This window comes from Ambystoma mexicanum, chromosome 3p (assembly GCF_040938575.1).
Source record: "Ambystoma mexicanum isolate Mex_15411 chromosome 3p, UKY_AmexF1_1, whole genome shotgun sequence".
NCBI classification, from domain to species: domain Eukaryota; kingdom Metazoa; phylum Chordata; class Amphibia; order Caudata; family Ambystomatidae; genus Ambystoma; species Ambystoma mexicanum.
In genome coordinates this window covers 34,683,352-34,694,904 of record NC_090925.1, presented here as the reverse complement: position 1 = coordinate 34,694,904, position 11,553 = coordinate 34,683,352, and the positions used below count along the sequence as shown (strand labels likewise).

Sequence of the window (11,553 nt, the reverse complement as noted above, 5' to 3'; positions counted from 1 at the left end):
TCCAGTAATACAGCCAAATGGAAACACTGTTACCGAATGCAGTGAACAGCTGGTCATGGGATCGACCATGCATTATTTGAATTTATATGGACCCTTCAGTTATAACCCCTTTTGGAGTGCCATTGGACTGCTTGGCGGCTGGTAACTACCTACCGCATGCCGTAATGGTTTTGTGTGGGTGACATTTTCTCCATACAAAGCTAGGCAGATTAGAGAGTTTTGTTTTGAAGCTCTGCATTTGGCAGTGCAGACAAATGGCGGCAATCACACTACCAGCACTTTTGCAGCGCACTGCCAGACTCTAAAGGGGACCCCAAGAGCCTGATTCACAGAAGCATTTTATAATGGCGCAATCCCATTGAAAAACACAATCCCATTGAAAAACACTGTGAATCAGTGCCTAAGCAGGCTGCACCGTGGTTGCCTGTTTTCAGCAGGCACACAGATGGGATTGCCTCCCGTGCTAGAATGCCAGATTCCGCATCGCTACAGCAACCACACCTTTACATTGTCGAATGAACAGCGGCCGGTGACGTTGCATTTACTCATGAAGGCTTTGACTCCTCCCTTAAAATGCAGTGGGACATGAAAATCTGAGACACAGGAAGCACAAGCACACAATGTGCTCCCTCAAACTGGTGCTCATAGTTGCATGCATGTATGGAGGCTATGCCATACATCAGTCTCCGGACATGTATATTGCTCAGGGTCAATCAGTTTCATTAAGCTGCACCCAAAAGAGCAACTATGTGAACATGTACTGGTACAAATTGAACACGGAAGGAAGACTGGAACTAGTGGTCTTTTCTATTGAAGGGTCCAATCCGTCTATTGAAAAAGCGTTTGATGGTCATTTTCATTCAGAGCGGCGCGACACCTACGCGCTCTCTCTGTGGACGGAACACGCAAAACCCACCGACTCTGCCGTTTACTTCTGTGCAAAGCAAGATCACACAGTGCAACCACTGCACCTGCGAATGTGACAAGAATCAGCCCCAGCAAAGAGGGGAAAACAAGTTAGCGGCCACAGCATCCTGTCTGCCTAAACCTGCACTATCCGGCGTCACGTGAACAATATGTGTAAACAGGCTGTTTAAGACAAAGTCTACAAGAAGTCTCATTTTAAAGTAGCCCCTGTATTGTGAGTAAGACTCAACAGTAGAGAAAATGGTGATAGAGTGTGCACCGCTTCTTTATTCGTTGTCTTTGATATCCTTGTGACTGAAAACAAGTAATTGTCTACTCATTCGTGGGGTGTAGCCCATAAATATGTGCCACCGTCTCAGGCACCATAAATTAACGTGAGAAAAAGACCTAGGTTAGTTAGCTTTCGGTTTGGCCCGCACACCGTCTTACCCACTCGGGGTTATATCTATTTTTTCAATGTTTTTGGTCATTTGTAAAAAGCAATAACATTCTTCTCTTCTTCAATTGTTCAAAATATAATGTTTTAATATAATAAAAAATCTCCAAAAATATTAATTTGTCAAATGCGACCCTTGTCAATGCATTTTGGTCTGTGTCCTTCATCCGGGCCTTGTCTGATTAAGTTAGTCACCTGACCTAAGCCCCGCCCACCTGGTGCCTTATAGGTTTCCGCTCTTTTTCCCACTTAGCAAGCCCCGCCCACTGGGTGCCTTCCTGGTTGCCGCTCTTTTTCCCCTACTTAAGGAGCCCTCCAGCCTCTTTTCCTTTGAAGATGGGGAGCAGGTGCAAATGGATCTAGGTCACCTGACCTAAGCCCCGCCCACCTGGTGCCTTCCAGGTTGACGCTCTTTTCCCCACTTAGCAAGCCCTGCCCACCTGGTACCTTCCAGGTTGCTGCTCTTGTTCCCCACTTAGCAAGCCCCGCCCACCTGGTTCCTTCCAGGTTGCTGCTCTTTTTCCCTACTTAGAAAGCCCCGCCCACCTGGTGCCTTCCAGGTTGCTGCCCTTTTCCCCAGTCAGCAAGCCCCATCGACCTGGTGCCTTCCAGGTTGCTGCTCTTTTCTCCACTTAGCAAGCCCTGCCCGCCTGGTGGCTTCCAGGTTGCAGCTCTTTTCTCCACTTAGCAAGCCCCGCCCACCCGGTGCCTTACAGGTTTCCGCTCTTTTCCCCACTTAGCAAGCCCCGCCCACTGGGTGCCTTCCTGGTTTCCCCTCTTTTTCCCCTACTTAAGGAGCCCTCCAGCCTCTTTTCCTTTGAAGATGGGGAACAGGTGCAAGTGGATCTAGGTCACCTGACCTAAGCCCCGTCCACCTGGTGCCTTCCAGGTTGCCGCTCTTTTCCCCACTTAGCAAGCCCCACCCTCCTGGTTCCTTCCAGGTTGCTGCTCTTTTTCCCTACTTAGAAAGCCCCGCCCACCTGGTGCCTTCCAGGTTGCAGCTCTTTTCTCCACTTAGCAAGCCCCGCCCACCTGGTGCCTTCCAGGTTGTTGGTCTTTTCCCCACTTAGAAAGCCCCACCTTCCTGGTGCCTTCCTAGTTTCTGCTCTTTTCCCCCACTTAGCAAGCCCCACCCACCTGCTGCCTTCCTGGTTGCTGCTCTTTTTCCCTACTCAAGGAGCCCTCCAGCTTATTTTCCTTTTCTGATGAGGAGCAGGTGCAAGTGGATCTAGGTCACTTGACCTAAGTCCCACCCACCTGCTTAGCCCTGCCTCTTCCTTCCTGCTCTTAACTCTTAGATCAAGGGCGTCGCTCTGTCGGGCATCCGAAGTGAAGAACAGACAAAGAAAAGGGCAATTCCTGTCTGGACCGGTTTGGACCAGGAGGACCCAGGGCCCGACCCCCTGCTCAGACAGCAGGTAAGCATGCACCAACATGTGTTTACCCCCTCTGTCCCCACAGGCCATCCCCACCCCTCTGGTCCCCCCGTGATGTTCCCTTGTGCCCCACCCCTTCTTGCACACAGATGTTGCTTGTTTTGCTTGATTCTTCTACCCTCTCCCCCCCACCCTTCTCCAGCCTACTTCTGCATGAGTCTGTCCTGATACATTCTGGTTTCACCATCACCGGCTTGTGGCCAATGCTGGATTTGACTTTTATGGACTTCATTGATTCACGGTGGGTCACCCTTTCTCAACTCTCTCATACTGGACTTCCTTTGCATCTTGTACTCATGGTGGCCCTGAATCCGGCTGTTCCCATCTTCATCTTGTATCCTGGCTTGCAACATTATGTGCTACTACTGACTTCACAATTGTATTCACGCTCCCCTCTTGCTTCTCCACTCTTTTTGACTGATTACTCTCTGTTCTCTCCTCCCTTCCTTCCCTTACTTTCTACTATGTACTTACTCTATCAGAATTGTCACTGGACCTAGTGTGATAGCAACCTCGTCTGTCTCCTCCCCCCAACCCTTACTTGTTTTTTCCTCCCCTCCCCTCTCCATCACTATCTGAAACGTTGTCAGGCCTAGTACGAAAGTCGCTTGTTTTGTTCCTCCCCTTCTTTTCTGCACCCCGCTCCTTCAGCTTTTGTCTTTCTCCGACTCTACCGGAAATGTCGTCAGGCCTAATACGGTAGTCACCTGTCTGTTTCCATTTCCTTCCCACTCTCCCCCTCCCTTTCTTATCTATGTCTTAGCTCTTGCTCTATCTGAAATGTCATCAGGCCGAGTACGATAGTTAATTTCACATCCTTACTGTTCATGGCCTGTAAGAATGTCATTGTATTTTCCCTTGTTCCCTCCCTTGCCTTGAAGCGCTTTGAAACACATTGTGTATAGGCGCTAAATAAATAAACTATCATATCATATAATACATGATTATCCATTTGAAAGCCAAACAAAAGTAAATACATCTACATTACTTCAAAGTGTAATTAATAGCAATCACATGCCTGTGTATTTAAAGCATTGTTACAATGAGGAAGGTACCCAAAAGACAAACAGTTAATACGTAGAGAAAGAACATGTAGAAAAGCCATTTATACTGGTATTAAAAAAGATTTGTGGTTCAGAAAGATATCAATATGCGTCATATATATCTTGTTATGCTCCCCTGTGGTTGTAAACCTCCAGCAGAGTCACCCGGGCATGTAAATGTAAATCTCTTTAATATGTCATCTGAAAATTACCTTCACCTTTAGTAATGCCCCTCATTCAGCAGTTCTCACGGCGCGATTGTGAATGTATGAGTATGAAGTCCATATGCATTAGTATAATACTATCACCATTCCTCGGCTAGTGCCATGCTTGACATATCAGTATCTTTTTATTTTTAACTCTTTATTTAGGGTTTTCAAAATTAATTACTATTCAAAACAGGCAATCATAAGTCAAACAGTTAGAGCATAACAGAATATAAAATGTAATAACTATAGCAAGTCAAAAACAGTGGTAAATTGTCAATTCAGGATTATAGTGAAATATCTATCTTATTTGAGCAGTGCTCCAAAATACGAACGTGTCCGCTGTAAATTCTGACATTGTGATCTCCGAAAAACCATGCACCTGTGCAAAAAACGAATCCAGCTCTCCTACGAACGCCATTCACATCTCTTCCCAACACGATGCGCTCTGTAAAAATAATAAAAGCACTTGATTCAAAAACCGTCATTTATTAAGTAAATACCAAACTTGATGCAAGTATTTGTCAACTCGTGCAGATTCGTTTACCTGATATTCGCTATGCGGTCTGATCTGAACGACTGTCGTGTTATCACATTAATGTTAGTTACTGTGCGTAGTCATGGCAATGTTGCCTGACAAGATGGCAGTCTTGCTGGGACATCGGCAGCCATTTTAAGAAGATCTGACTTATTTACAGTAAACATGATTTGGTACATGTCTGTAATGAGAGGCACTATTAAGAAGAATAATGTAATGGGTCTTATGTGAGTTCCATGGCAATGTTTTGCTGTGTGCCCCATATTGCGGATCAGCGTGCAACTTACAAATAGTGTTGGTGTTCACCAGTCGATGGTCACAAGAACAATCAGGGATAAAAGCAATTAGTACACTATTACCGGTAAAGGCTCTACTGTTAGATACGCGATATACAGCACAAGAACAGGTGTAAAGCACACAAGTGTGAGCATAAGTATTTTTATACGAACAATGAATGAGTCTACCAACACTATCCCCAGCCAGAAGCACACCCTATCCTGAAATAACGGTATCCTGGCATCAATTGTTGAGCCAGGGAGCTTGTACTTCTTTTTATTTTTTATTTTAATGAGCTTTTGTTATTGTTCAAGATACTGATAGTGATGCATGTGTTAGCAGGTTACAGACTTTGAGTGGAACAGGTAACCATAAAGGATGAACAAAGGTAACAATCTTAATAAGCAAGGATATGATCTTTATCCAAGACATTCATTCATCAAATTAAGTAATTGTACCAATTTGAACAAGAATAGAAGTTGGAGGTAGTGCCAATTGAACATGGATTATTATAAAACAGGTCTGTAAAAAGTAACTAATATGGAGAAAAGAATAGGAGACATACTGGGAGACATACAAGAAACAGATGGGAGCAGGGTGAGGGGGGGAAGATGGGTATAATAAGTTATATCATAAAACTGATCATTCCATTTCTCTAATAATATAAAGCAGGCATTTGAATATAAATATAGTAACCAGGTTAGTGAAGTAAATATGAGAATATATGTTCAGGAGCCATGAGCAGTTGCATTGAAACAGTTAAGATAACAGGTGAAATAGTACCATTTAGCATTGTATTTAGGAATTGTATTTTGATTATTAGCCATCCACATTTCCAATTTATGAGTTTGACAAATAGCGTTCCACCATGCTCTAGTAGAGAGCGATCGAAAGTCTTTCCAGTTAGCTGTGATACATTTTAAGGCTATACAGATAAACAGATCGTATAATCTGGTTGAGTCTGGTGGAATATATGTTGTGATGGCCAGACTTCCTAAAAATATATTCACAGAAGGAAATGGTACATCTACAGAGAAGATACGCTTAATGAGCTTCCAGATGTCATGCCAAAATTTGACAATATATGAACACTCAAAGAACATATGCATATATGTCGCGGGAGAGAAGCCACATGACCAACAATTTGCATCATAATTCGGGTTAGCCTTAGCTAATTTAGCCGGAGTAATAAATGCTCTATGAATGAAGAAGAAATAATTTTGTGTAATGTTTGCAGAGACCGATAATTGTTTAATTTTGGAAAACAGGCGGAGGCATATATGATCTTCAAACATACATCCTAAGTCAAATTCCCACTTCAGACGAAATGGGCAAACATTAAATGTTGAGATGAGCATATTATATATTTTTGAGGCTCTAATCTCACTGGTCATGGTTAGCTGCAGTAGTCTGAGGACATCTGGAGAAAGAATCTCATAGGAAAAGTGATTAAGTGCATCAAGACAGGAGTTGATTAATTTATTGTAAAACTGAAAGTCAGTTTTGGGTATGGTAAATAAGGTAGAGAATTGCTGGAAGGAGATAATAGAAGGACCATCTATAATGTGTTGGATGAATCTGATTCCTTTTTTGATCCATGCTTTGTGATTAAGGATCTTTTTATTTATTACTACATTCTTGTATTGTCGTATTAAAGGGGAAAGGTACTTATTGAGAGTTTTGGTATGGGGAAGAGAAAGGTTTGTAGGGCTAAAACGGATGCTTTAATAGATTCTAAGATGTTCTTTGAGTTATGTTTAAATATGTATATATAATCAGTAATGTTGTGTGGATGAACTGTGTGTTTTTCTAATGTACACCATGTAGGGGTATCAGCGAATTCGGGATCTGTGAACCATTGGCGAGACTGTTTTATGAGAAATGCAGAGTGATATAGCTTAAAGTCAGGGAATCTAACACCTCCCATTTCATAAGGTGCTTTAAGTTTAGTTAGCGCAATTCTTTTGCTTTTTCATACTCCCCAAAGAAAATTTAGTAGTATGGAATATATAGATTTGAAAAAGGAAAGGGATAGTGGAACGGAGAGAAGCTGAAGGTAATATAGTACAATAGGGGATAGCATCATTTTAATTGTATCCAAACGCCCCCACCAGGAGAGGTAAAGGGGGGACCATCTGGATGTAAGGTCCTTAGAGTGTCCAGTAACGTTTTAGTGTTGAGCTTGATGGTTTCTTGGATTGCAGGGGCAAAACAAAGTCCTAAATATTTGATGGAACCACTGCACCATTTGAGACCAAAAATGTCAATGTCATGCTTGAGGCAGTAGGGATTTAAGGGCATAATTTCTGATTTTTGTCTGTTTAGTTTACATCCTGATACACAACCAAACTGAGATAGAGCATCCAAGAGGTTAGGTATATGGAGTTTGGGGTTTTTGATTAAGATAAGAATATCGTCAGCATATGCAGCAATTTTGGTAATTGAGGCACATGCTTGAATCCCTGGGATATTTTTGTTAGATCTTATTAATTCCAGTAACGGTTCAAATGAAAGAATATATAATAACAGTGAGAAGAGGCAGCCCTGCCGCGTGCCTCTGAGCAAGCGAAAGAATGAGGATGTTTGGCCATTTAAATAGATAGCAGATTTAGGGGCTGAATAAAGGAGTTTAACAAGTGAGATACATTTTTCACCACATCCGTGCCAGCGTAGGGTTTGGAACATAAAATTCCAATCTACACGATCAAAAGCTTTCTCTGCGTCCAATGCAATGGCAGCATAACCTTGTCTGTCTTTTTGTCTTTAGCTGCTAGGTTAATGGCATTAAGTAGCAGTCTAGCATTAGAGGATATATAGCATCCTTTTACATAGCCAGTTTGATCCGCTTTAATCAGATTTAGGAGTGAGGATTCAATTCTATTAGCTAATAGTTTAGCAATAATTCTACTTTCTATGTTGATAAGGGAAATGGGTTGATAGTTACTGGGGAGGGAAGGGTCTTTTTCAGGTTTAAGGAAATTGATAAGTAAAGCTTCTGAGAATGAACCCGAGGAAGATTTTTGTGATATAAAGTATGAAAAAAATGTTTTGAGCTTTGGGGTTAATACTTGGGATAAATTGATGTAGAATTTGGTGGATGGTCCATCTGGGTTGGGTGCTTTGCTTTTACCCAGGCTGTGAATAGCATTAGTGATCTCCAAGGAGGTAATATCATTGTCAAGGTGAGAAAGGTCTAGTCTGGGATATGAAGTGCGATTGATATTATTAAGAAAGGAATCTATATTATCTTTGGGAATAGAGCTTTCTGGAGTATAGAGATCAGTATAACATTTCCTAAAGCATTCATGTATTTCATCAGAACAGTGATGAGATATGCCTTGAGTGTCTTTAATATGAGAAATTTGAACTCTTTCCTTTTTGGTTTTTAAATAAGAAGCAAGCATTTTGCCCGCTTTATTTGAAGTTTGATATAGCTTTGTTTTGTATTTAAGTATGGTACCTGCTGCAAGTTCTGTGATTTATTTATTGATTTCAGAGCGTAGTTTTATTACTTGTCATAAGTTTGTTGAGTTAGTATCTACATAGTAGCATTGCTCTGCTAGAGTGAGTTTAGAGTAAAGGTCATCTAGGTGTTTTTTCCTAGGTTTTTTGTTCCTACCGGAAAGGGCCATTATGTGAACTCTTAAAGCAGCTTTGATTGCATCCCAATTATTAACAACGGAGGTATCACAGTCTTGATTGTTAGTAAAATATTGTTGGATGAAAGCTTGAACGGATTGATTGAACTGTGGGTCATTAAGCAGGAAATTATTAAGTTTCCATCTGGTAGCAACTTTGTTCGCATCTGCAAGGCAAAATGATGTGATAACCGGTACGTGATCTGATATAATAATATTAGAGATTTTAGAATCTATAATGGATCCAGAGAGGGTTTTGATTGCAAAAATATAGTCAAGGCGTGATAGTGTATTATGTGGGGAAGAATGGAAGCTATAGTCTAGTAGGGGATAGCATCATTTTAATTGTATCCAAATGAGATGGGATAGTCTCCATGTGACAATTAATCCCGTCTCTGCTAGGCAATTGACAAAGGACTTATGTGTTTTATTGTATTTGAACATGCAGCTGTATTTCCGGTCTAAAAAAGGGTCAAGGACCTGATTGACATCCCTGCACATTATGGAATTGGTAAAGTTATTTTTAAGTATCATTTGTTTGATTGCGATACAAAAGGGGGGGTCTGGTAGTGTGGGCCCATAGATGTTTAGGATAGATACTTGTGTAGAATCAATTAAAAGTTTTACCCAAACCCATCTGCCATTAGTATCAGCATTTTGGTCAAGAATTTCGAAGGTTTGTTTTTTACTTAATATAGCAACTCCATTTTTCTTGGATATATCAAGACTGGAAATAACCTCCTTAACCCAGAGAGACTTGAGCTTCATTGTTTCTTTGTTGGATAAATGAGTTTCTTGTAGGCAAGCAGCCGTTGGCTTAAATTTGTTCAAGTGAGATATAACTTTGCATTTTTAATGGGATCATTTAGTCAGAAACATGTTGATAGACATGCAACTTATAACTGTAGAGCGATAATAGAAACAGATCCTTAGTCATGTGGTTTAAAACATATATACCCACATAGTTATACAGGAGGATAGAACATTGAGGATCAGGAAGGGGAGGAAGGGGTCTGATCATACATTGAGAGGAACGCTATATGGATGGGTAACCCCTACTTCGCTGGCAAGAAGGGGAAGCAACTAACAATATTTAACAAGGTCAAGCCAGCAGATATGAAACTAAGTTCACTTAGGAAAACATGGTTCCACAGAAAACCCTTTTTTTAAAAAATGAATTCATTTTTATTATTTTAGTCAAATTTCATTTAAGAAGATATTAAATAGTTGAAAATACACGCAGGAATAAACATACACCACATACAATATACGTGACCTTGGCAACAGAACAGTTATTTGACGGATTAGTGTCATTTCTCCCCTGAATAGTCCATTGGCATTGAATTGTTTGCGGCCTCCCTCAGTGGCCAGCACTTTTTAACACACTTTGCACTTTATAACTTTATATTTTGTACGTTTATTCCTGCGTGTATTTTCAAAATGAAATTTGACTAAAATAATAAAAATGAATTCATTTAAAAAAAAAAAAAGGTTTTTCTGTGGTCTGTATGGGGTGATCAACGGAGTTGGATTTGGGTTGCTGCCTTCATGTTCTTGTTGGAACCATGTTTTCCTAAGTGAACTTAGTATCATATCCGCTGGCTTGACCTTGCTCAATATCATACATTGAGAGGACTCAGACAATGAAATACGAGTGGTTTTAGAGATCAAACAGGACATAGGGGAAGGATCAGGGAGGAAACATATACCGGGCATAGGTAGCGCCAACTGGGTCGCCAAAAGGAGGAGAACGACCATCAGTGGAAGAGGGACACCAAAAGAGCGCCCGCCCCAATCTAATAAAGACATTGGAAAGTCATTGCATTAGGTAAATAATAATATATATATAAAAAAAGAATGAGTAAACAATTTACATAGGTTGCAAGGTCAAGAATTCAAGTAGTAGATGATGTTGAGGCCATTGCAGGAGAGGATGTGTCTATACCGTCACTTTTTATGGATTGACGATCTGGCTGATTTTAAGTCCTTCATACAAACACTGCAGTGCAGCCATCGCGTGTAACTTTAAAGGAGCATGAGTGGTATAATCCATAGCGGATATTTAGTTGCTTTAGAGTAGGACGGAAGGATAGAAAGACTTTTCTTCTTTGAGGCGTGCTTCTGGCCACATCTGGCCTCATTTGGCATGGCAAGCTTGTTGCCATGCCAAATGAGTGATTTGCGCTCTCTTGCTGTGGAAATGATAAGTTGTAGTTGAGAGTATTCCAATAGGTAAAATATAAGAGTCCTAGGTTGAGGACGGGATGTGGAAGAGACTGTTGGATGACCAATTCTATGGGCCTGTTGTATGTTAAATGTTGTTTCCAAGGGCAAATGTAGAATGGTTGGCAAGAATTTTTGTAGGAAAACGATAGAGTCAGTTCCCTCAGCACCCTCTGGTAAGCCTGAGATGTGTAGGTTATTGCGCCTACTGCGATTTTCCAAGTCTTCGTTATGTCTTTGAAGGTCTTTAATAGATTTTTCGAATTGTGCAACTCTAGGGGATATGTCTTCAAGAACACCTACTCTTTTCTCTACCTCCTCCACTCTATTGTTGACCCCCATCTGCCTTTCATCTAATTGCTGTAGTTTAGTGTTTGTAGTTTCAATAAAGGCTTTAAGTGCCCTGATTTCCGCAAGAATGGCTGCAATGGCAGGATCAGAAATGCCTAGTGGAGGTGGTGAGTCACTTTTTGGTCTTTTAAGATTTGTTGAAGAGGAGGTGGCATCTTTAGCAAAGGAAGCATTTTTTCTATTAGCTTTGTTAGCTGCCATAGTTGAAAATGGTTGACTGAAGATTGTTATTGAGATGTTAAGTTGATGTAAAGAATCAAAGGCAGACAATTATCAGAACTATATTCTGCTTCCATTCATTTATGTGACCGCTTTATTGTGATATGTTAGAGTGACTTCTTAACTTGGAAGGGTTTGGCGGTACTTCTTTGTAGATATTTTCTATGATGTCTCAGAGTACACACTTATTACATCCATATTATTCGTCCTGTATTACTCTTAGCTAAAGAGACCAAACTGGAAAAACAGAATAATAAGGT

General features: G+C 41.0%; 1 gene segment (V, D, J or C); it reads left to right on the top strand.

Annotated features, from left to right (window-relative positions):
- Nucleotides 1-620: 620 nt before the first annotated feature.
- Nucleotides 621-983, top strand: LOC138579694 (T cell receptor beta variable 2-like). The segment is given in 1 exon segment: nt 621-983. A coding segment is annotated over 1 exon segment (363 nt).
- The last annotated feature ends 10,570 nt before the right edge of the window (nt 984-11,553 follow it).